General features: G+C 41.5%; 1 protein-coding gene across 4 annotated transcripts in view; it reads left to right on the forward strand.

Annotated features, from left to right (window-relative positions):
* PRKDC (protein kinase, DNA-activated, catalytic subunit) overlaps nucleotides 1-25,073 on the forward strand; it is a 186,913-nt gene that overhangs the window by 42,334 nt on the left and 119,506 nt on the right. For all 4 annotated transcript variants that reach the window (XM_055286467.2, XM_055286469.2, XM_055286468.2 and 1 more), the window contains exons 23-31: nucleotides 2,561-2,651; nucleotides 3,910-4,073; nucleotides 5,419-5,571; nucleotides 12,968-13,075; nucleotides 15,156-15,382; nucleotides 17,462-17,556; nucleotides 19,363-19,462; nucleotides 20,635-20,768; nucleotides 24,570-24,818. In XM_055286467.2, coding sequence (XP_055142442.1) covers nucleotides 2,561-2,651; nucleotides 3,910-4,073; nucleotides 5,419-5,571; nucleotides 12,968-13,075; nucleotides 15,156-15,382; nucleotides 17,462-17,556; nucleotides 19,363-19,462; nucleotides 20,635-20,768; nucleotides 24,570-24,818 — 1,321 coding nt within the window. The remainder of the gene's footprint in view (nucleotides 1-2,560; nucleotides 2,652-3,909; nucleotides 4,074-5,418; nucleotides 5,572-12,967; nucleotides 13,076-15,155; nucleotides 15,383-17,461; nucleotides 17,557-19,362; nucleotides 19,463-20,634; nucleotides 20,769-24,569; nucleotides 24,819-25,073) is intronic.

A 25,073-nucleotide genomic window follows, 5' to 3' on the forward strand; every position in this document is an offset into this window, starting at 1 on the left:
AGGCTGAGGTGGGAGAATCACCTGTGCCCAGGAAGTTGAGGCTGTAGTGAGCAAGATCACACCACTGCACTCCAGCCTGGGCAATGGGAGTGGCCTGACTGAAAAAAAATACATTTTTAGCTATGAAAATATAGACTATATTAACTGTTTTATTTATTTTTTTGGTCTTGTTTTTCTGTTCATCCCTGCCCTCAAATGTTTTTAGTGGATAATAAAAGATAAACTGGTTCATATTAAATAAGCAAGTCAGAATACTGATGATACCAGGGATATGTAAGACTTTCATTTATGCTTAGACCTGAAATATGTCATATTATCAGGTTCAGTTTGTTCCAGTTTTCTTTTTTGTTCTTTTATGGCTTTTTAGTGATAATTCCTTGGGGCCAGTTTTCTCGAGATGAGCCATATGATGTGATAGTAAAAAATGACGTAAATAGAGAAAATTGAGTTAGAATAGGGAAAATAGCAATTTTTGGAATGAAGTAAGAATTAAAATTTGAAAAACTTTTAACATCTAAAACTGATAATGCAAACTCTAGGGTCAGTTCTTCTCACCTCATTATTTTGGGCACCTTTTGATTGAGAGACTAGAATGAAACTAGAAATGGCAGCATAAAAGTTTTTATAATTTTGTGACACAGCAGGATAAAATAACTTAAATATATCTCTGGTTTTACAAATAAAATTTCTTTTATTCTTATCGATTTAATTTTTTTTCGAGGCAGGATCTCATGTTGTCACCCAGGGTGGAGTGCAGTGGTGTGATCTCAGCTCACTGCAGCTTCAACCTCCCAGGCTCAAGTGATCCTCCCGCCTCAGCCACCCGAGTAGCTGGGACCACAGGCATGTGCCACTATGCCCAGCTAATTTTCGTATTTTTCGTAGAGATGGGTTTTGCATTGTTGCCCAGGCTGGTCTTGAACTCCCGGGCTCAAGCAATCCGCCCACCTCAGCCTCTCAAATGCTGGGATTACAGGCGTGGGCCACTGTGCTTTGCCAAAATTTTTGTACAGGTACACAGTGCCTGTTCCTTAGCACTATGGTTCTCTAACTGTGACCCCTGGGGTATCCAGGGTGCAAGGCCAAAGCTATTTTTACTCCATTAATTTGCACGACGGTGTTATGATGGAGAACACTGTTGATTCTCTAGCATTGACTCTGAGCACAGATTTTTAAAAATACTCTGTGTGTGAGGCAGGAGGTGCACATGAAGCAGGCCTGCGTAGAAAAGTGTGTCAGCTATCTGGAGAAAAAGCACTGTGTGGTGCTTTGAACTGGGAGCTGAAGTAGCCACTACTTTGTGGACACAATTTTTATTGAAATGACAACTGAAAGGCACACTGAGGTTATTCATAGGTGGATATATGCAGACATTTTCTCTAAAATGAACCGAGCCTGCCACTTTGAGGAAAACTTCTGAAAATCTGTTGCCAATGATAAAATTCAAGCTTTTAAGTGAACTGTAAAATTTTAGAGAACTTGTAACTATTGCAGTAAGTTTGATAGCTTCTCATTACTTAAAGACTTTTTTTTTTTATTTTGAGATGGAGTCTCGCTATATTGCCCAGGCTGGAGTGCTCACTGCAACCTCCACCTCCTGGGTTCAAGCGATTCTCCTGCCTCAGCCTTCTGAGGAGCTGGGATTACAGGTGCGTGCCACCACGCCTAGCTAATTTTTTTATTTTTAGTAGAGGCGGGCTTTCACCATGTTGGTGAAAGGCTGGTTTCCAACTCCTGACCTCGTGATCCGCCCACCTTGGCCTCCCAAACTGCTGGGATACAGGTGTGAGCCACTGTGCCCAGCCTAAGATTTTTTTCTAATAAGATTGGTGGTGATATTTGCTTATGTGATTTTTTGCATATGTAATGAAATGTGTCAACATTTGGAGTATCTGCACAATCCAGTGAACCAGTATTTTCAGATGAGGAATACATGATGTTTCCAAATTATACATGGATGAAAAATCCACTCAAAGTGCAAGATCAGCCACTAGATTTTAACATAGTAGAGTACGTAGAGTTCATGATAAGAATTCAGATTCGACATTGTAACTAACCTTTAAGAAACTACCGCTGGTTCAGTTTTGATGTAATATCAAAGAAGAATAACTACAGTTAGCTAAAAAGACTGTTTAAAATTTCTTGCCTGGTTTTCCAACTGCATATTGGTGTGAGGCCCAAACTGTCTCCCAGTGAGCTAGACTGTAAAGGGATCTGCACTACTGTGGAATGGCCACTTTGCCCAGAGTTTTTGTTTGTTTGAAAAATATAGTTACTTTTTATAACGTGTAATGGGTTTAGTAGTTTAAATAACTATTTACATAGTTTCTGTGTTTCAATTTCTAATGTCATTAATACTGATAAACAGGACCTACATAAAACAGAGCTCTTTGGGGGTCCTTGATATTTCTTAAGAGTGGAAAGGAGCCTCCTAAAAAGTTTGGAACTGCTGTTCTAGGAAATGGACATCCAAGTGGGTGGCAGAGAGTTTTTTCCTATGTCTTCTATTTAATCTTTAACCCATTTGTAATCACATATATACAATTGTTCAAATTTACAGAATGAAGCAATATCCTTAGAAGAAATAAGAATAAGAGTAGTACAAATGCTTGGATCTCTAGGAGGACAAATAAACAAAAATCTTCTGACAGGTAAACTTCTTTTAAAATAAATAACCTCTGTAGATATATTTGTGCTTTTATTTGGATGTATCCAGGTCATAATATGTTCTGAATATTTGCTCCTATATGTGATTTATATATTTTTAAATAAGATTATAAAGAATAATATCTTGCCTGATGGTTTGACTGTATCCGTGAAATTGGAATAATTCAGTATACTAGTAGAACAGATGTTCTAGCTTGACTTGTTAAGCATGTTATCCAGTTTGAAACAATGTAATTTGATACTCTTTTCCATATTATTGTCGGGAATTCCAAGTTTAATCTCTTTGAGATCCAATATTGTTAATATTTTGATATTTTTAGAAATTTTTCCAAATGAGAATTGCCATTTTTGATTAGTAGGCTGCGTGTGGTGGCTCATGCCTGTAATTCCAGCACTTTGGGAGGCTGAGGTGGGAAGATTGCCTGCGCTCAGGAGTTTGAGACTAGCTTGGGCAACAGCATGGCAAGAAGCTGTCTCTATTATTTTAATTTAAAAGAATCCACTTTTTTTTTTCTCGCTCTGTTGCTCAAGCTGGAATGCAGTGGCACAGTGTTGGCTCACTGCAACCTCCGCCTCCCAGGTTCAAGCGATTCTCCTGCCTCAGGCTCCTGAATAGCTGGGATTACAGACAGATGCCACCATGCCTGGCTAATTTTTTGTATTTTTAGTAGAGATGGGGTTTCACCATGTTGTCCAGGCTGGTCTTGAACTCCTGACCTCAAGTGATCCACCAGCCTCGGCCTCCCAAAGTGCTGGGATTACTGGTGTGAGACACCATGCCCCACTGTGCCTGGCCAAAAGTCTACATTTTTGATTAGTAAAAATTCCTCTGTATTTTTACTTTTGAAATGTGTTGTTAAATATACCAGTGACTTTTGATTATTTAGGGAGTTAGAGCCTGTATTTGGAAAGTGTTATAAAGAGATTTTTTTTTTTTTTTTAAGTAAAAATTTTGTTCATTGACTTTCTTCCACAAAATACTTTAAGCAAGTCTTACTGAATTTGGATATTAAACATCTGAGACTATTAGGCTTATTTAAAAGTAATTTTACTTTAAATTAAATTGAGTGATTTCTGATGTTGTAATTACATATCTGAGGCAAAAGAAAAGGGAAAGATGAATGAAGTGCTTCACTTTAATAGAATGTAGAACAGCTGGCATTAGAAATGTTTTGATTTGTGAATAATTCTGACACTAATAAAAAAAAAAATGTTTCATTCTTCTTAAATCTTTTCTAACAGTCATGTCCTCAGATGAGATGATGAAGAGCTATATGGCCTGGGACAGAGAGAAGCGGCTGAGCTTTGCAGTGCCCTTTAGAGAGATGAAACCTGTCATTTTCCTGGACGTGTTCCTGCCTCGAGTCACAGAATTAGCACTCACAGCCAGTGACAGACAAACTAAAGTACTTCTATTTTTCATTTCACCCATTATTTAGAGCCTATTGCTTTAAAAATACATATTGGTTAGGATATAGATAACACATTTCAGCCATTCCAATATTAGTAATTTTGTATTTTCTGTAATATAGTAATTAGAAAACTACTTACTAATTAGAAGTCAGTGTCATTGATAAATGTAAGTTAAGCATAAATCATCTTAATAGGTAATTGGGCTGGGCATGGTGGCTCATACCTGTAATCCCAGCACTTTGGGAGGCCGAGGCAGGCAGATCACTTGAGGTCAGGAGTTTGAGACCACCCTGGCCAACATGGTAAAACCTGATCTTTACTAAAAATACAAAAATTAGGTGTGCTGGCGTGCAAGTATAGTCTCAGCTACTCGGGAGGCTGAGGCAGGAGAATCGTTTGAACCTGGGAGGCAGTGATTGCAGCGAGCCGAGATTACACCACTGGATTCCAGCCTGGGTGACAGAGCGAGACTCTGTCTCAAAAAAAAAAAAAAAAAATTGCCTTTCAAAACATTAATATACCAAAAGCTCTTCATTATATAAAATGCAATATAAAGGGCATTTGAGAGTGATATTCGATCTATTCTTGGTTATCCCCTTAACTCTGGGAGATTAGAAACAGATAATCTCAAATTTTCATACAGGCATAGCATACCTTGGTGATACTGCAGGTTCTGCTCCAGACCACAGCAATAAAGTTAATATCTCAGTGTAGCAAATCACACTGGTTTTTTGGTTTTTCAGTACATGTCAAAGTTATGTTTACACTATACTGTGGTCTATTTAGTGTGCAATAGCATTAGAACTTTATATACATACTTTAAAATGCTTTATTGCTTAAAAATGCTAACAAAGTGAGCACATGCTGTTCGAAGAATTGAGCCAATAGAATTTCTCAATACAGGGTTGCCACAGACCTTCAATTTGTTAAAAAACACATTGTATCCAAAGCGCCATAAAATGAGGTATGCATGTATTAATTTGTAAATTTTCTATAGTGCTTCAAAAAATATTTTTACTAAAAGTGATAGTTGAAAATGTGCTAACAGATGAAGCAAAGTTATATAGTTCTTTAATATGGCAACAGTGAAATATACTTCCCAGTTTCTAAAGCTTTTAAATTTTAATTCTTCGTTCTTGGATAAAAAAACAAAGTGAACAGAATCATTAGTTTTATACAACAAGAAATACTAATTCCAGTTAATTTATATTTGGGTTACATGATAGTTATGTGCAATGAAATTTTTCTTCTTAAAGGGCTAAATTGAGTGACATTTCAAATATTCTCTCGTCATCAACGTGATAACTTAAACATTGCTGACCTCCTGGTCTGTTTTAGGTTGCAGCCTGTGAACTTTTACATAGCATGGTAATGTTTATGTTGGGCAAAGCCACGCAGATGCCAGAAGGGGGACAGGGAGCCCCACCCATGTACCAGCTCTATAAGCGGACGTTTCCTGTGCTGCTTCGACTTGCGTGTGATGTTGATCAGGTAAGGGCTTTGAATCTGAAATAGTTGTAAAACTTTTAAAAGTTTGGTTTGTCTAATTCAGTGGTCAGCAGAGCAGTGGAATTACCTGGAGATGGTTAGGAACGATACTGCTCCCTGACTGCTACCCCAGGTGCTCTGGTTTAATTGGTCATGGGCATGACCTAGGCACGACCTGGGCACCAGGACTTCTAAAAGCTCTCCCCTCCACTTTCAGTATGTCTCGGAGTTTGGGAATCGCTGTTGTAGTTAAAAGTTACTGAGAATCCAGGCATCTAAAGGTGAATTAGCTGTCACCCCTCTCATGGACAAACATAGTCTTTCACAGAGGGAAGAAGAGAGAAATAACCATGGGCCAGGCGCGGTGGCTCACATCTGTAATACCAGTACTTTGGGAGGCTGAGGTGGGCGGATCACCTGAGGTCAGGAGTTCAAGACCAGCCTGGCCAACATGATAAAACCCCCGTCTCTATTAAAAATACAAAATTTACCTAGGCGTGGTGGCGCACGTCTGTAATCCCAGCTACTCGAGAGGCTGAGGCATGAGAATCACTTGAACCCAGGAGGTAGAGATTGCAGTGCGCTGAGATCACGCCACTGCACTCTAGTTTGGGAGACAGAGCGAGACTCATTCTCAAAAAAAGCCATGGCTGGCAAGTGGCCTATACTGTGACTTTATGGACAAATCCTTCACTGCTGCCATGAAGCAGAAAAAGGTAAGAAATCTTCTCAGTTCATTTTATGAATCTAGCATGACCTGAATATCAGGGTACGCATGCAAAAAAGAAAATGAAATGCAAAACTCATTCATAATGCAGCTGGAAAATTCTGCAGTATGCATGAGTGGATATAGTGCAGCAGTATGTTCAGATGCACTGTGATTAAATAGAGCTCATGGTGAAAACTGGAAACTTACCACAGAGGTAGATTTAACGTAGCAGTGAACCTCTCCATGGAAACCTGGAAGGCATTTGGCAGCTCCTGATAAACTAGCAGTAGTTTCATATGATGTTTAATGTGATAGAATGTCTGCCTGAATCTTGCAGCCAGGTCATCCACTGTGTGAAGCACTGACACTCCCTTGCGCTTCCACCCAGCATGAGAGCACGGCCTGTTTCTGGGAGCGGTCAGTGCTTTACTTGGGGTTAGTTAAACTCTGCACGGACAGAGCCTGGTGTTCCTTGCTTCCTCTTCAGCATCTACCCCAGCACTTGGCACTTGGCAATCAAAAGACTCTTGTCAGCGGGCCAGTAAGGCTAGGACATCAACCCCACTAACTATTTGGGAGATTCTATTCAATACTGTAAGATAAGAAAATCATAGAAGGAATATTAGGAAAGAGAAAAGATTATTATAATTGTTTTCAAAATCTGGAAGGCCCAAGAGTAAGCATATCAGCTGATAAATTCTAAGAATTAATAAAGGAAAAAGCTGATGAATTATAAACACATAATTCTCATTATCTTTTTTCATACATTATTCTCATATATTTCATATATTAGTATTGACCACTTGGAAAATATGTCTATAACATCTTGTTCATAACAGCATCAAAAAAAAAATGTCTAGGAATAAACTTCAGTGTGCCAGGCAAACATTTTATGACTATAGAAGATGAATAGCTTATGTACCTGAGGTAGAAGTCATTATTGAAAAAAATGTCAAGTTTCCCTGAATCAATTGATAGCTCTGGTGTAATTCCAGTAAAAAATCCAGAATTAATTTTATTTTTGAACTTAAAAGAATAATCTGAAGGAGTAATTGCTTGAGCCTAATAAGCAAGACACATTTTGAAAGGGTTGCACGCTGTAGGGAGTCTTGTGTAGCAGATGTTGAAAAGTGGCCTTATGGAGTATAAGAGGCTGAACCAGTGCACATATGGCTCAGTGGGAGAGCTAGGGGCCGGGAAGTGGCCCCTTGTGTGTATATGAAAATTGTGTCTATGGTAGGGGCTCATTTAAGTGGGAAATGGGTCATTTAATAAATGGTATTAGGTCAAATGACTAACGTGTTAAAGAAAAAATTATTCATGACATTCTTTAAAGATGTTAAGGAAAACTGTTAAAGGGGAGGCTACTCCAGTGGGCTTTTACACTGCTGGAGAGGGATTGGGCTCTATTCCAAATACTTCCTGACCAGGGGGATTGATAGCCAAGGAGCAGGGTCAGGGTCAGTGGATGGAAATCACTAAGAGGAATATCAGGGGAACCAGCCCCCAGTATTTCAACATGGGTTCTTTTCTATTTTCCCTAAGCGTTGGCTGGTCTGAGAAATAAAGAGAAAGAGTACAAAGAGAGAAATGTTATAGCCGGGACCATGATGACAACCTGGAGCTGCAAAACCAGCACATTTTTATTAGAGATTTTAAAAGGGGAGGGGGTGTATGAACCAGGAGTAGGTCACAAAGATCACGTGCTTCAAAGGGCAATAAAGGTCATAAGGCAAGGCAAAATTAGAATTACTGATGAGGGCCTATGTCCCTCTGTGCATTGTCTTGATAAACATCTTAACAGGAAACAGGGTTCGAGGGCAGACAACCAGTCTGACTAGAATTTACCAGGCTGGGATTTCCCAATCCTGGTAAGCCTGAGGGTACTGCAGAAGACCAGGCCATATTTCAGTCCTTATCTCAACTGCATAAGACAGACACTCCCAGAGCAGCTGTCTATAGACCTACTGCCAGGAATGCATTCCTTCCCCAGGGTCATTCCTTGCTGGGAAAAGAATTCAGCGATATTTCTCCTACTCACATATCCGTCTATAGGCTTTCTGTGAGAAGAAAAATGTGGCTGTGTTTTTCCTGACCCCGCAGGCAGTCAGACCTTATGGTTATCTTCCCTCCCTTGTTCCCTGAAAATAGCTGTTATTCTGTTCTTTTTCAGAGTGCACTGATTTCATATTGTTCAAGCACACATATTTTACAATCAATTTGTACAGTAGTGGTCCTGAGGTGACGTACATTCTCAGCTTACGAAGATAACAGGATTAAGAGATTAAAGTAAAAACAGGCATAAGAAATTATAAGAGTATTGATTGGGGAAGTGATGAATGTCCATGAAATCTTCACAATTTATGTTCAGAGACTGCAGTAAAGACAGGTGTGAGAAATTATAAAAGTATTAATTTTGGGAACTGATAAATGTCAGTCTTCACAATTTATATTCTTCTGCCTCGGCTCCAGCTGGTCCCACCGTTCAGGGTCCCTGACTTCCCACAACAGAAGAAATGTCAGGCATAAAGAGGATTGTGGCTAAACCAATCCTAAGAGTGTTATGGCTGAAGATGGGCCAGGGTGACCAGACACTGCCTGGGGGCTGGTGGGAGATGAGGAATTAGATTATATATCAAGGGGAGGCGTTTTCACTGAACTGACTCAGCGGAGTTCTTGGTAAAACTGGACTAATAGAGATGAACATGGAAGCCCAGAAGTCAAGGCCTAGTTGAGAAGAGTTCAGAGGAGCCTGACTAGAGTTAGGGCAAGGAAGAGGGTCTTTGTCACAGGTGAAGAAACTAACTGTAAATCAATGATTTAGAAGGAAAAATGAACTATAAATAAATTACAGAAAAATGTAATGACCACATAGCATATCTGTCTGTGTATATCTTTAGGTCTTTTTTGTTGATAAACATCAGTTTATAATATAAAAATGTTCAAAGATAAAAATGAACCTTCACGTCACCCCTTTCACATGCTTGTTCCCTGGGAAAAGATGTTAGATCCTCTGGAAAGTCTGGAGAATGTCTTTATAATAACACATCTTGACATGTGCATAGATGTTTTGTTAACAAAAAGTAGACCCATAGCATTTCAAAACATTTTCTTCTGTGTGCAGTGTGATTTCTGCTCCTTGGATGGATTTCATTACTTTTCCATAATCGGCATCCTTCTGTGTCTTTCTATAAAGTTTGTACAGATAGGAAGACACATAAAAGTGTTAATGTATTGATAGTTTTGACCTTATAAATGTTTAAGACTACTGAATGGCATAAAACCAACATTGTAACACATACATAATGTGCAACATACTACTGAAGAAATCAGATTTAAAAATGGACAAATGTATAAAGAAAAAAATAGGCAGCTCATAAAAGAAGAAATGTAAATGGCCGATGGAATGTATCTTAAAATAGTCAACCTTTTTGTAAACAAGGAACTTCAAATTAAAATGATACTGGCTACTGTCAAATATTTAAAAGATGAACAATGTTTGGTGTTGCCAAGGGCACAAGGAAAGGACCCTGCACGTCATGGTTGGTGGGGCGACGCAGGCACAGTGCTCTGCAGCTGGGCTTGGATTGGGTGACCACAGCCCTGGCCTAGCAGCTTCCTTACAAGAGAGCTGCTTAAACAGTGTGCTCAGGACTCTCCACTCTGTATGGTAGTCATAATTTAGAAATACTTTCATTTCTAGCAGTACAGTTCTGGTAGCTGGGTTGTGTTACGTCCATAGTTGAGGTACTGGGCGGCTAGTGAAAACACTGGTAGAGTGCATATGTTTACATGGAAAGTACTCTAAGAAGAAACCAGTTACTGGTTTCTTCCAGGAAGACGGGAGCTCTGCCTCCTTGGCAGATTCATTTTTATTTTTACACGTGTATATACACATACTTAAATGTACATAGATTGGCCGGGGGTCAGGAGTTCGAGACCAGCCCAGCCAACATGGTGAAACCCTGGTGCTACTAAAAATACAAAAATTAGCTGGGCATGGTGGTGGACACCTGTAATCCCAGCTACTTGGGAGGCTGAGACAGGAGAATCACTTGAACCCAGGAGTCAGAGGTTGCAGTGAGCCCAGATTGCACCACTGCACTCTAGCCTTGGTGACAGAGTAAGACTCTGTCTCAAAAAAAAAAAAAAGGTATGTAAATAAAATATTTTGAAAGTCGACAGTGGTTACCTTTGGGATGTAGGATTGTAGAGGGATGGTTTTCTATAAAGGGGTATGTCTATATTGTATATATATATCTAGCTATGTATACATGTATTAAAAAAACTTATGTACTAAGAATAAAACAGTATGATTCTTGGCCGGGCGCGGTGGGAGGGCCTGTAATGCCAGCACTTTGGGAGGCCGAGGTGGGTGGATTACAAGGTCAGGAGATCGAGACCATCCTGGCTAACACAGTGAAACCCCATCTCTACTAAAGATACAAAAAATTAGCCGGGCGTGGTGGCGGGCGCCTGCGATCCCAGCTACTCGGGAGGCTGAAGCAGGAGAATGGCATGGACCTGGGAGGCGGAGCTTGCAGTGAGCAGAGACCGCGTGCCACTGCACTCCAGCCTGGGCGACAGAGCGAGACTCTGTCTCAAAAAAAAAAACACCAGTATGATTCTTTTGTGGAAAATAAGTGATGCTTTAAGACCAGGTTAAGCTTTCAAACTGAAAGTTAAGACCCTTTTATATTGATTAATTTTAAAAATTGCTTCATAGAGGCCAGTGAAGGTATTAGGGGAAAAAAATAGCTTCAAAGACTAGAAAGACTATTTGGAAGAGTCTCTGTGTTGTTTAGTCTGAGCCCTGGGACATATTGCATCATTTTTGAGGTGATGTTAACTACAGTATGGACCTCTAATATCAAAGTACTTAATTGTTGAGCTCAGTAACTGTGGGGAATAACGATGTCCTGGATGGCTCAGTGCTCCTATAAAAGCCCTGGCCTCTGAGGCAGAAATGTACAGGATATCAGTGTGGGAGTGTTCGCCTTAACTTCCACCACAAGCATTTTACTTTTTTTTTTTTTTTTTTTTTTTTTTGACGGAGTCTCACTCTGTCTGGAGTGCAGTGGCACGATCTCGGCTCACTGCAACCTCCATCTCCCAGTTCAAGCGATTTTCCTGCCTTAGCCTCCCAAGTAGCTGGGGTTACAGGCGACCACCACCACACCCGGCTAATTTTTGGATTTTTATTAGCGAAGAGGTTTCACTATTTTGGCCAGGGTGGTCACAAACTCCTGACCTCAAGTGATCCGCCCTCCTCAGCCTCCCAAAGTGCTGGGATTACATCGTGCCTGGCCATTTTAATTTTTTTTTTAGACATGGTGTCCCTCTGTCACCCATGCTGGAGTGCAGTAGCACAATCATAGTTCCCTGAAGCCTTCACCTCCTGGGCCCAAGCCATCCACCTGACTCAGCCTCCTGAGTAGCTGGGACTACAGGCACGCACCACCATGCCTAGCTAATAAAAAATAATTTTTTTAGAGACAAGGTCTTCCTATGTTGCCCAGGATGGTCTTGAACTGGCTTCAAAAGACCCTCCCGACTTGACCTCTCAAAATGCTGGGATTATGGGCATGAACCACTGCGCCTGGCCAGCATTTTACTCTCATGTATAATGAGGGTTAGATCTGTAGCAGCTTGTCTAGCTAATTGCTCTGATCCACTTCTCTTGTTGCTCTAAGATGACCACATGGTCACACCTCCACCAGGCCACTAGGTTACACTTCCAAGCTTCCAGGAAGACAGGAGCTCTGCCTCCTTGGGTATGGATTTACTTGTCATAAGGGAGGAGCCCAGGCCTGGAGACATCTTGGATTTTACAAAGCCAGGGAGCACGGGGCTACCTGGCCCCTGGAGAGGCTTTATTTATGTTCCAGAAGGTTAGACCTAGGATCCTTTTCATCCCATCTCCATAGAGATCTTTCTCCCTCCTTTTGGCAGCGGTGGGAGAGGCAGCTTCCTCTTTGTCTTGTATATAAACAGGTTAAATCTGTTTTTCTGTGTTCCTCCCCTGTGGTACAGGCTTTGAATTTGTGTATATAGGACATTGATTGGGCTTTCATTTTGTCACCACAAGGGGAGACCGTTAGGCTGTGGGGAACCACAGGGTTGTTATTTGCTTTGTATAATAGTTGAATAGCGACCAGGTTGTCTGTAATCCAGGATATCTTGTGTGCACGTTCAAGATCAAATGAATAAAGATGAGTATTACAAACCCAACAATATCTATCCTAAATTGCCCTCCCGATCAGAGGAACAATGAGCTTTTGTTGCATATTTTTCTTTGCTGGACTCTTCATCATGGAATTAAACTGGAAAAGGAAACTAATGGGGCTGGGGATGGTGGCTCATACCTGTAATCCCTGCACGTTGGGAGGCTGAGGCAGGAGGATCACCTGAGGCCGGGAGTTCAAGGCCAACCTAGGCAACATAGTGGAACCCTGTCTCTACAAAAAAAAATTTTAAGTTAACTGGGTGTGGTGGTACATGCCTGTAGTCCTAGCTATTCTGGAGGCTGAGGTGGGAGAGGACCACTTGAGCCTGAACTAAAAAAGGAAACTAATACAACCATGGTAGTAGTATTACTGAATTTTATACTGCAAATGGCATTTAAATGGAACCCTTTACAGCGTAACATTTCTTTAACATGAAGGGAATTAACTTTAATTCTTTCTTCAGGTGACAAGGCAACTGTATGAGCCACTAGTTATGCAGCTGATTCACTGGTTCACTAACAATAAGAAATTTGAAAGTCAGGATACTGTCGCCTTACTAGAAGCTATATTGGTAAGTAATAGTTGATTCTTTTCCTCTTATTCCCATCGATTAGTTGTATTTGATGTTTGTTTATTTATTTATGTTTTTGAGACAGTCTTGCTCCATCGCCCAGGCTGGAATGCAATGGCACGATCTTGGCTCACTGCAACCTGCGCCTCCCAGGATCAAGCAATTCGCCTGTCTCAGCCTCCTGAATAGCTGGGACTACAGGCGCTCACCACCATGCCTGTCTAATTTTTTGTATTTCAAGCAGAGACGGGGTTTCACTTTGTTGGCCAGGCTGGTCTTAGTTCTGACCTCAAGTGATCCACCCACCTTGGCGGTGAGCCGGGCACAGTGGCTCACGCCTGTAATCCAACACTTTGGGAGGTCGAGGCATACAGATTGCATGAGCCCAGGAGTTGGAAACCAACCAGGCCAACATGGAGAAACTCTGTTTCTACTAAAAATAGAAAAATTAGCTAGGCGTGGTATTACACACCTGTAGTCCCAGCTCCCCAGGAGGCTTAGGCATGAGAATTGCTTCAACCTGGGAGACAAAGGTTGCAGTGAGCTGAGATTGGGCTACTGCACTCCAGTCTGGGTGACAGAGTGAGACTCTGTCTCAAAAACAAAGAATAAGAATTTCTGAGCATATCCAATTTTCTCCTATACTCAGATTCAATAACTAAAGGGCCCTGGAAACAGCAGTTCACCTTTTACACAGAACTCTTCTGACACAAAGAAGCAGCATCTTAGAATTTGGTTGCCAGCTCACTGAGGGCAGAGGCAGTGAGGCCAGCTAAATTGTAGTGTCTTTTGATGCTTATTTTACTATAATTTTTGAACCTGTGCAAATAAGTTTATGTCACCTGCACAGTCCTGGTTATGCTGCTGGCAGTGTACTCTGAGTGTGACCTTTCTTAGTCATGTTACAGGCAGGGGAGAGTGACTGAACATTCATTAGGGTGGTGACATAATTAAACCTGTAGTTTAATTCCCTGCAGTGTCTACCAGTGAATCCTACCTATAATAAATACAGTTAGTTGAAGTTAATTTATGGCTTATTTGCATTCAGATGTTTTCATTATAATGTTTCTGTTAAAAAGTTTTTATTTTAGTTTTTTTTATGTTTCTTTTCTCCCTTTTGATCCTTGAAGGTAGATTAAGTAAGAGCTTCAGAAAGAAATCTGATAAGTAAAACGAGATAGTTGAGGAAAGAAAAGGTAAAGAAGCAGCGTGAACTCAGTAGCACAGCACTCAAGTGAAGGAGGGCCGTGGGTTTCCTGGTGATAGCTGCTGTTCCCTGTATCACCGCATGGCGCTAGTGACCTCTGCTCTGAAAAGCAGGAAGCGCCCTCTCCTCCCATAACCGTGGCTTGTGTTACGTTTTTGGATTCTAATTACCTCTGCAAGAAAGGATTTTATATGTAGCAAATAACTGGAAGTGTTAGGCAGAACTCTCTTAATTCATTGTTGAGTGTACATTTTCAAGTTAAACTTTTCCTTTGTAGATCTGAGAGAGCGTCATGACTAGAATGAAACAAAGCATAAAGTAGAATACATCTCTGTGTGGTCGTTGGTCAAATGTCCATAGATGTTTTCGGCAGGGCCTTTATGGGGGCTGCTCTTCATGCTTCCATAGGATTTTCCTTTATGGAGCAGTACAGTTTCTTTGGAACTTCCAAGGGTCTTACTCTCTTTGACTTCAATATGAAAAGTGTCTCAAAAACTGTTATGGGGTGAAATCAACAATCAGAATTCCTCTGAAATTCTTAGGATATAGCTGTTTTCTTTTTTTTTCAGGGAAGGGAAAGATTGTTTTGTTATAGTTAAAGTTTTCTCTCCCCTCTTCATGGCTTTTCAGTTTATTAATTTGTTTAAAAGAAAATGTTTTCATTATATCAGAAGGAAATAGTTATTCAAGCCTAGATTCTGGATACACTATGGAGATTGGTTTTACTAGTGTTTATTTTTTTCTTGACTAGTGCTATAAATTAATTTTTAACATACTTTAGTTATGCTCAGAGATAGACCAACTATACCCTTGTATTCAGTTGTCAGTGGTTATAAAAATTGGTACAATCAAGGTCTCTTTGTTTTGTTTCAGGATGGAATTGTGGACCCTGTTGACAGTACTTTAAGAGATTTTTGTGGTCGGTGTATTCGAGAATTCCTTAAATGGTCCATTAAGCAAATAACACCACAGCAGCAGGAGAAGAGTCCAGTAAACACCAAATCGCTTTTCAAGCGACTTTATAGTCTCGCGCTTCACCCCAATGCTTTCAAGAGGCTGGGAGCATCACTTGCGTTTAATAATATCTACAGGGAATTCAGGTTTGTAAGCTACACAACAGGGAAGAGAAACTTGTGGTTTTGAAAAGTGACTTGGAGTTTCACTCTGTGTATCCATGTGTCATATATCCTGCATTTAGTAAGTAATTATGTGCTGGATGCTGTGCTGTCCTCTGGAGATTAAAAGGTGAATTAAAATTCAGTTTGCACTCCAGAAGCTTGGAAACTGCTGAGAAATGCATGTAAACACTGTCTCAGCCATTTTGGAAATGCAACAAAAGACGCATATACAGGGGCTTTGGGTGCACAGAGGAGGAGTAGCTAATCCAGGGTGAGCAGGTTAGCTGTGGCCTCTTGCTAGGGTTTATACTGGAGATGAGACTTGAAGGATAAATGGAAGTCAGCCAAGGCATTTTAGATCAAAGTTAGTGGGTGGTGGGGGATAGAGATAAGAAAGAGGAAGGTGTCTGAAGTCCTTTGAGGTTTGGAGGCAGGTGTCGTGAGGCTAGTGAGGAGGGCTCTGCTTGCTGTAGTAAGGAGCGTAGGTCACCTCTAGTGACAGAGGATCTGTGGAGTAGTGGGTGCAGGGAGAGATGCATTTAGATTTCCTCCTAAAATCCACTTGCTGGTAGCTGTGTAGAGAGTGGGTCTGAGTAGACTGAAGACTGGGACACCAGTGAAGAGGCCATTTCAGAGGTCCAAGAAAAAAGACAAGTGGTCACTGACCTAAGGTAGTGGTGTTCATTCATTCATCCAGCATTCCTTATTAGGAATATTGTGTACCACATTTACCTGTGCAACCTCACATCGTGTACATGTACCCTTGAACTTAAAAGTTGAAGAAAAAAAAAATGATGTGCCAGGCCTGTGTCCATGTTAGAAGTATAACAATATAGCCCTTCATGAGGGTTACATTGCAGAAGGACACATGGATAATAATTAGCCCCACAGGCAAATGAGCAGTTTTGCAGATGCAAGGGACAGAGGCACTTGTGTGGAAACAGAGCGTGTGCTGCCTCTTTGGTTCATGTAGCTTTCCTCTAGTCTGCTCTTGAGGAGGTATCTTTGAGAAGTATTTTAGGTTGTTCCACGGTTTTTCTGTTTTTGGAGACGGAGTCTTGCTCTGTCACCCAGGCTGGAGTGCAATGGTGTGATCTCGGCTCACTGCAACCTCTGCTTCCCAGGTTCAAGCGATTTGCCTGCGTCAGTCTTCCGAGTAGCTGGGATTACAGGCGCCTGCCACTACGCCTGGCTAATTTTTGTGTTTTTAGTAGAGATGGGGTTTCACCATGTTAGCCAGGCTGGTCTTGAACTCTTGACCTCAGGTGATCCCTGCCTCAGCCTCCCAAAGTTCTAGGATTACAGGTGTGAGCCACCGCACCTGTTTCATGTTTTAAAACACTGAGCCCCCCCCCCCTTTCTTTTCTGAGACAGGGTCTTGCTCTGTTGCTCAGACTGGAGTGCAGTGGGGGGATCATGACTCAACCTCAACCTCCTGAGCTCAAGTGGTCCTCCTGCCTCAGCCTCACAGGTAGCTGGGACCACAGGTGTGCGCCACTGCACCCAACTAATTTTTTTTATTTTTATTTTTTGTAGAGACAGGGTGTCACTTTTTTGCCCAGACTGGTCTCGAACTCAAGGGCTCAAGTGATTTTTTATAGTCATGCGCTGCCACACCCAGCTGAGCCTTTAAAAAAACGACAACAACAACAAAAATTATTATTATTATTTTTTTTTTTTGAGCTGGAGTCTTGCTCTGTCGCCCAGGCTGGAGTGCAGTGGCAGGATCTCGGCTTACTGCAAGCTCTGCCTCCCGGGTTCATGCCATTCTCCTGCCTCAGCCTCCCGAGTAGCTTGGGCTACAGGCGTGTGCCACTGCGTCCGGCTAATTTTTTGTATTTTTAGTAGAGACGGGGTTTCACCGTAGTCTCCATCTCCTGACTTCGTGATCCGCCCACCTCAGCCTCCCAAAGTGCTGGGATTACAGGCGTGAGCCACTGCACCCAGCCACAAAAAACAAATTTAATTAATGTGTGCCTTCTTTAATTCCATTCCTTCTTTTCTTTGTCCTTTCTGCTTTATTGTTTTCTTAGGTGAGGTTTCCCATTCTTTATTTTACAGGGAAGAAGAGTCTCTGGTGGAACAGTTTGTGTTTGAAGCCTTGGTGATATACATGGAGAGTCTGGCCTTAGCACATGCAGATGAGAAGTCCTTAGGTACATTTCGCTTCAGTGTTCTGTCTGCCTTACAGGTCTGAAGAGTTTCCCCAGTGAGGAGTTAAGGCTTGTGTGATTCTCTTATAAGGTTTTTTTTTTCTTTTCCAAGAGTTGTATAAATTAATAAATGTGAAGAGAAGAGAAGCCCCTTCAGTGCCTTAAATCCAGCTTGTTAATAATTTTTTCATGCCCTCATTCTCTTTGACTCACCATATACTCCTGGTGGCCATTGAGCTTGACCCTGGTTGGTTGCAGATCCTGCCCAGGGCAGGGGAGACAACAAAGCCAGTCAGACACTGTGATGCTATGATGACAGAACATGAAAATGTGCAGATATGATGCTGAAGAAGCTGGATGTGATAACCACTGAGATGTTGTCAGTGCCTCTGCACTCACTGGTGATCATTTAGAAAGTAGAAAGTGGGTCTCATTACAGGACTGTGATAAAGCTGTTTCATCCATGATGAAGGAATATTATAAAGATATTAAGTCAGAAGTAGGCTACAATAGCTAAGAGAGTAATAAATGATTACAATTAAATTCTATGCAAGAAGCTATTAGGAACTACATAGAGTTGTTGAGCTAGAAGACTTCTTAACTCCCCATTGGTCCCAGCACATGATGTAGTTGGGGCACAGAGGCCCAGGCATGTCATTGACTGAGGGCCACACAGCTGTGGCAGGAATTTATCACTGATACGGGTCTTGACTTACTTTATTTTATTTTATTTATTTTTTGTGATGGGGTTTTGCTCTTGTCCCCCAGGCTGGAGTGCAATGGTGCGATCTCGGCTCACTGCAACCTCCGCTTCCTGGGTTCAAGCGATTCTCCTGCCTCAGCCTCCCAAGTAGCTGAGACTACAGGGGCCTGCCACCACGCCTGGCTAATTTTTGTATTTTTAGTAGAGATGTTTCTCCATGTTAGCCTGGGTGGTCTATAACTCCTGACCTTACGTGATCTACCCGCCTCAGCCTCCCAAAATGCTGGGATTACAGGCATGAGCCACTGCGCCCGCCAACTTTATTTTTTAAAAAGACAAACTGAGCTCTGTTATCCTTCATGCTGATAGTCTATTGTGGGCAAAAATGTTTAAAATTTAGTCCTCATTGTCAAATAGCTTAAATTTGCTTTGTTTGTCTTGATTTCCCATATGGGTGAATTTTTTCAACAAGTGAAACTTTTTTTGTGATCACTGACATATTTAAAAAACATAGAAAACTTTTTCTTGGTGACACAGGTCAAAATAAGATGTATAAGGTTCCTTTCCTAAATAATTCCAGACTTCTGTGGGTGACTTCACCGTCTTACCTGTTGTCCTTCTCCAGAGGCTGTGTTACCAGATGATACCATAGTTTATCCTGCATAGGAAGGGAGGTCAAGGGACTTAACACCCCTTTAAAACAGCCACAAATTGAAGTCCACAGGCTCTGGCCTGGTATGTGGGTTTTGTAATACCTGCAAGGTCTCTTGCATCTCAGGTCCATTAGGAGAGGCTGTGCTTTGGGTGGCCGAGGTGTTGGTGGTACAGTTTCTAGTTAGGTATGGCATTGCTCTGTGTGTGCGTGTGTTTGTGCGTGCACGCACCATGCTATCCTGCAGTCTTAAATATGGGTTTTGTGTTCATTTTTGAATATGGAGTGTGAATCATTTATCTAATTTTATTATTCTTAGGGATGAAAACATATTAAATCTATAGTAAAATTACCTTTTCAGTTAAAAATTAGGCCAACACATTTATAATACAAATTTAATAATAATCAGCTATGTATGCCTTCTTTGGAAATATGTCTTTGTACTTGAGAACAGGTACAATTCAACAGTGTTGTGATGCCATTGATCACCTATGCCGCATCATTGAAAAGAAGCATGTTTCTTTAAATAAAGCAAAGAAACGACGTTTGCCGCGGTAGGTGATCTTGCTTCCTTTTCCGTCTTTTCCCACAACATAAAACTAATTCGCAGCTAATGAAGGACAACTTGGGATGGATCTGTGGAAGTATAAGGAATTACTTCCTAAACAAGGAATGTGTGGAAGTATGAAGAGTTCAGTTTCCAAAAATGTTTAAAAGCTTTGTGTTTGAAAATACTTGGTTTAAGGGATAAGGTATAAGGTATTTGATCTGGGTTGAGATAGTAGATAGAAATTGAAAATTAGTTTTGTAACACGTTCTATTTAATATGCACTAATTTTGAACATGTTTTGATGTGGATGATTTGACTAGAATATGCATGAGCCATTATTCCGTAAATTTTGAAGTGTATGAACTGAATGTTCAAATAGTAACATTTTGACAGACATGGAATCATAAAATTAGGAAATGAAACTACTTAGAGCCAACCAAGGCTGGGATATTGGCCAGTGGTTTCCAGTTTTTGCCCTTATTCCATCTTAGTGGTATTGCCTTCTCCAATAGGGTGAGTGCCCTCCATAAGCCCCTCCAGATCTCTGCAGGGTGTCTGGGGACATCTGTTATCCATGCTAGTGACCGCCACTCTGGAGAAGCACAGTCCCATGTGGACTGGATTATTAATATTTTCTCTATTATTTTAAAAGTTGATTCTTCCAGATTCTACTATTAACTTACGATATCAGTTTAGTTCATTGGTTCTAACTTTAGCATGCATTAGAATTGCCTGGAGATGTAGTTCAAACACAGATTGCGGCTGGCCCCACCCTCAATTTCTGTGTACACCTGGGGTAGTGCCAGATAATTTGGATTTATAACAAGTGCACAGGTAATGTTGGAACAGCTGTCCAGGGACCACACTTTGAGAAGCACTGCTTTACAAGGTATATTGCACAAGAAACATGAAAATACTTAGTGCTGTTCTTTTAAGGAGAACTTTTTAATTTTTCCCCACATGAAAAAATGAACATGAGCAGCATTTAGGACCCATTTCACCTGTGTTATTTTGATTGCACTCTAATTATAATACATTAAAAATAAGTCGAATGCCTTTTAGTGAGGTTTCTACATATATCTGTGTGATAAAGATTAGTTTATGATTTCTAGAGCCTTGGTAGCTGAATGTTGCATGTTGGAGAGGGACTAATGACAGTATGCTGTCTCTGTGCAGAGGATTTCCACCTTCCGCGTCACTGTGTTTATTGGATCTGGTCAAGTGGCTTTTAGCTCATTGTGGGAGGCCCCAGACAGAATGTCGACACAAATCCATTGAACTCTTTTATAAATTCGTTCCTTTATTGCCAGGTATGGTAATCTGTATATCTTTAATTTCACTACAGTTTGCTTTATTATCCCATTTAAAAGAAGTAAAGAAGAATTGAGTAATTGGGTGATCATTGCAGTTAACATGGTATTCAGTTAAGATTCAGAATATTAACAGTTGATGAGGTAATGCAGTTCTGTTTCACCATGTGATTAGTAAGCATCCTAAGCATGTGATTGTAAGCATGTGTTTGCCAGCATCCTAAGTCTGAATGATCTCAAATCAGTGTATTAAAGGAAAGCAGTGAACCTGTGCTTTTCAGTAATTACTAAACCATTAAACTGCTTATGGACTGAAATAATGACAAGTTTCTCAGGAATAAATGTATTGTTCAGTTTTGTCCATTAAGTCCAAACCTAGGTTTGATAGCTTGGGAGTGGGGAAGCTGTGCTCAGGAGAGATCAGGCCCTGCCTTCCCCCATTGTGGGCTGTCACAGCCCTGTGCCATGCGTGGAGAGTGCCTCGGGTGAGATGGGTGTGCTGGTTCCTTGGCAAAAGTTGGGGTGGGGTTTTTTTTTTTTTTTTTTTTTTGAGACAGAGTCTCGCTCTTTTGCCCAGGCTGGACTGCAGTGGCGCTATCTTGGCTCACTGCAAGCTCCGCCTCCCAGGTTCACACCATTCTCTTGCCTCAGCCTCCCGAGTAGCTGGGACTACAGGTGCCTGCCACCGCGTCCAGCTAATTTTTTGTATTTTTAGTAGAGACGGGGTTTCACCATGTTAGCCAGGGTGGTCTTGATCTCCTGACCTCGTGATCCACCCGCCTCGGCCTCCCAAAGTGCTGGGATTACAAGCGTGAGCCACTGCGCCTGGCCTGGGATGGAGTTCTGGCTGGGCTTTTTCTTCATGGAACAAGAGGAAAAAAGTTACTTTATATATTTCCAGGCTTCTAAAACTAAGAAGGACTCTACATTGTGTTATACTATAGGATATATTATAATGTTATATACTATATATTATATACTATAGAGTATGTATAAATACATAGTATAACTGAATTCAATTATTTTATATATGCTATATAAATAATAAAGTATAAATTTACTGTACTATATCATTTTACATATATAATAGAAATGTGTATCTGTGTTTTAATTTAGATAATTGTTTAAAAAACATTAGCATTTAAAAAAAATTTTTTTTTTTCCCTGAGACAGTCTTGCTCTGTTGCCCAGGCTAGAGTGCGGTGGCACCACCTTGGCTCACTGCAACCTCTGCGCCCAGGGTTCAAGCAATTCTCCTGCCTCATCCTCCAGAGTAGCTGGGATTACAGGCGCGTGCTACCATGCCCGGCTAATTTTTGTATTTTTAGTAGAGACGGGGTTTCACCATGTTGGCCAGTCTGGTCTCAAACTCCTGACCTTGTAATCCGCCAGCCTCTGCCTCCCAAAGTGCTGGGGATTGCAGGCGTGAGCCACCACTCCTGGCCTAGCATTTTCAATTTGCTTAATGTGTTTAGCTAACAATTGTTTTTTGTATGTTAAGTCATTCTCACAGCAACCTTGTGAAATTAGTCATTGAAGAGTGGACCAGTGGCTGGGGAAGGGCTGGAGGGCAGTGGGCAGCATTTTTCCTATATTTAGTAGAAACCGAGACCCTGATAGCATGTTGGTAGAGCTGCTTATGGTCAGACCACTGTCTCACATTGAGTCTGTGGCTCTGGTAGCACATAGGATTTCTTGTGACCTTAGCTGTACTGATCTCAGGCATTTCTAGTGCTATTCTCTTCTCAGTTGCCTATGATATGGACCTCATGTATTCTGAACTAAATAGAGTTCCACCTCTCAGCATTGTGTTTTGTTGGACAAAGGCTGCTAGGTAGTAGGTGAGCCTTGCCCTTCTTCCAAGAGGTAATTTGTATAACATTAAGGAGCCTTCCTTGATTTATCTCTTCTTTGGCCTTCCAGGGTGTAGCCACCTTTCTCCTTTGGTGTCTTTATCCCCCAGTGGGTATTTTTGATTTATTTTTTTCCTTTTCAGTTTTAGAGTCAAAGTCTCACTATGTTGTCCAGGCTGGACACAAACTCCTAGGCTCATGTGATCCTCTTGCCTCAACCTCCTTAGTAGCTGGGACTGCAGGTGTGCAGCACCTGTTTGTTTTTAAGAGACAGGGTCTCACTCTTTTGCGCAGGCTAGGTAGGTTGCAGTGACACGATTATAGTTCACTGCAGCCATAAACTGAACTTAAGGGATCCTCCTGCCTCAGCCTCATGAGTAGCTGGGAACACAGGCATGTGCTACCAGGCCTGGCTCATTTTTAAGTTTTTTTTGTAGAGATAGGGTCTTGGTATTAATATGTTGCCCAGGCTAGTCTTGAGTCCTGACCCCAAGCAGTCCTCCTGCCTTGGCTTCCCAAAGTGCTGGGATTGCAGGTACGAGCCATTGCATCTAGCTTCCTTCAGTGGTTTTTAAGTGTCTGTGTCAGGTGTCTCTTTAGCTCACTGTGTAGCAGCAGTCCCGGCTACAGGAACACCCAGATCAGTAGGACTTGACGACAGGTGCAGGGTTGTCCCTCTGACATATGTCCAAGAGAGACAGCTCCTGGCGGCTTCTGAATACTGAGACTCAGCGTGGTCCAGGCCCAGAAACAGACAGCAGGTCCTCGGTGGAGACCAAGGAAGAAGTAGGGCTGGGCAGGCTCCCCAACCCCAAGCGTGCTTGTCTGTGTCTTCGGCTTCTCTGTCTTCTTGTGAAGTACCCTTGTCTGCTCTCTCGATCTGCCTTTCTGTGTCCTTTCTTTCCATCATTTTTCTTCTGTCACTCTTAATGTAGAATTTAAATATCTTACTATTTATTTTTTGCTCATTATTATAGATTTCTTTGTCTCTTCTTGGTGAAAGTAACAGAACATTACAGAATATTCCTCCTCTTAATATACAAAATGTTCTCTCTCTTTTTTTGATACCGAGTCTCACTCTGTAGCTGAGAATGTAGTGCAGTGGCGTGATCTTGGCTCACTGCAACCTCCCCCTCGTTTAAGCGATTCTCCTGCGTCAGCCTCCTGAGTAGCTGACCACAGGCACGCACCACCATGCCTGGCTGATTTTTGTATTTTTAGTAGAAATGGGGTTTCACCATGTTGGCCAGGCTGGTCACGAACTCTTGACCTCAAGTGATCCGCCCATCTCAGCCTCCCAAAGTGCTGGGATTACAGACCCGAGCCACCACCCCCGGCCGAATGTTCTGTTTTTAATACATCAGAGATACATATTTTGAATTCTTCATTAGAGTCAGAATGATTTGACATTTTCAGTGCTACTGATTTCAGAGCATACAAAATGCAGTTTTACGTATTTGTCTTTAATTTAGAAGAAGTTTAATATTTAAAAGAAAATTTCCTGGAAGAAACGGCTCATCTGATTGTCTTATTAACAAACACTGCACTTACTGTGTGGTAGATGTTATTCTAAGAGCATGTTCAAATATTAGCTACTTTAATTCTGCTAATCTTTGTAACAGCCCAAGAGGTAGATATTATTGTTCTCATTTGCAAATCCTGTTTTGTGACTTAAAGGAATAATAATTTTTAAATAAAAAGGCAGGGGAAAAAGTATTAGTATGCAGCTATTCCAAATGGTGTCCGACTATTTTTATAATGTTTAAGGAACCTGAAGAGAATGGCTGTGGTGGAAATTACCTTCTTGGAAGTAATTACAGCGAAACAAGTTGAATGCATAGTAAAATGAAAAAAGATTGTCCCATAACATTTTGAAATTTTAGGTACAAAGATTGGATTGAAGAAATGTAGGTATATGTGTGTATTTTAATTTTGTTTCTTTTTAAAGGCAACAGATCCCCTAATTTGTGGCTGAAAGATGTCCTCAAGGAAGAAGGTGTCTCTTTTCTCATCAGCACCTTTGAGGGGGGCGGCTGTGGCCAGCCTTCGGGCATCCTGGCCCAGCCCACCCTCTTGCACCTTCGGGGGCCATTCAGCCTGCAGGCCACGCTGTGCTGGCTGGACCTGCTCCTGGCCGCGCTGGAGTGCTACAACACGTTCATCGGCGAGAGAACTGTGGGAGCGCTCCAGGTCCTAGGTGGGTCACCCTTGCCTCATGCTGGTGTGTGTCGTGCTGCCAGAGTCACCCTGGGCAGTGGCTCTGCCAGGTCAGAATCCCAGCGACATGATGGTAGGTGCTGTGCAGCCACCTTGCCCGTGCTTTCATGTCACCTCTCTGCAAGGGTTCCTTCCTTCATACTTCAAAGTTGACAAATACAGTTTTTCTCATAGCTTTATATAATTGAAAAAGTTATACTTTCTGGTGTGTTGTAAATGTTGACATTTTAAATAC

Source organism: Symphalangus syndactylus, chromosome 7 (genome assembly GCF_028878055.3).
Source record: "Symphalangus syndactylus isolate Jambi chromosome 7, NHGRI_mSymSyn1-v2.1_pri, whole genome shotgun sequence".
NCBI classification, from domain to species: domain Eukaryota; kingdom Metazoa; phylum Chordata; class Mammalia; order Primates; family Hylobatidae; genus Symphalangus; species Symphalangus syndactylus.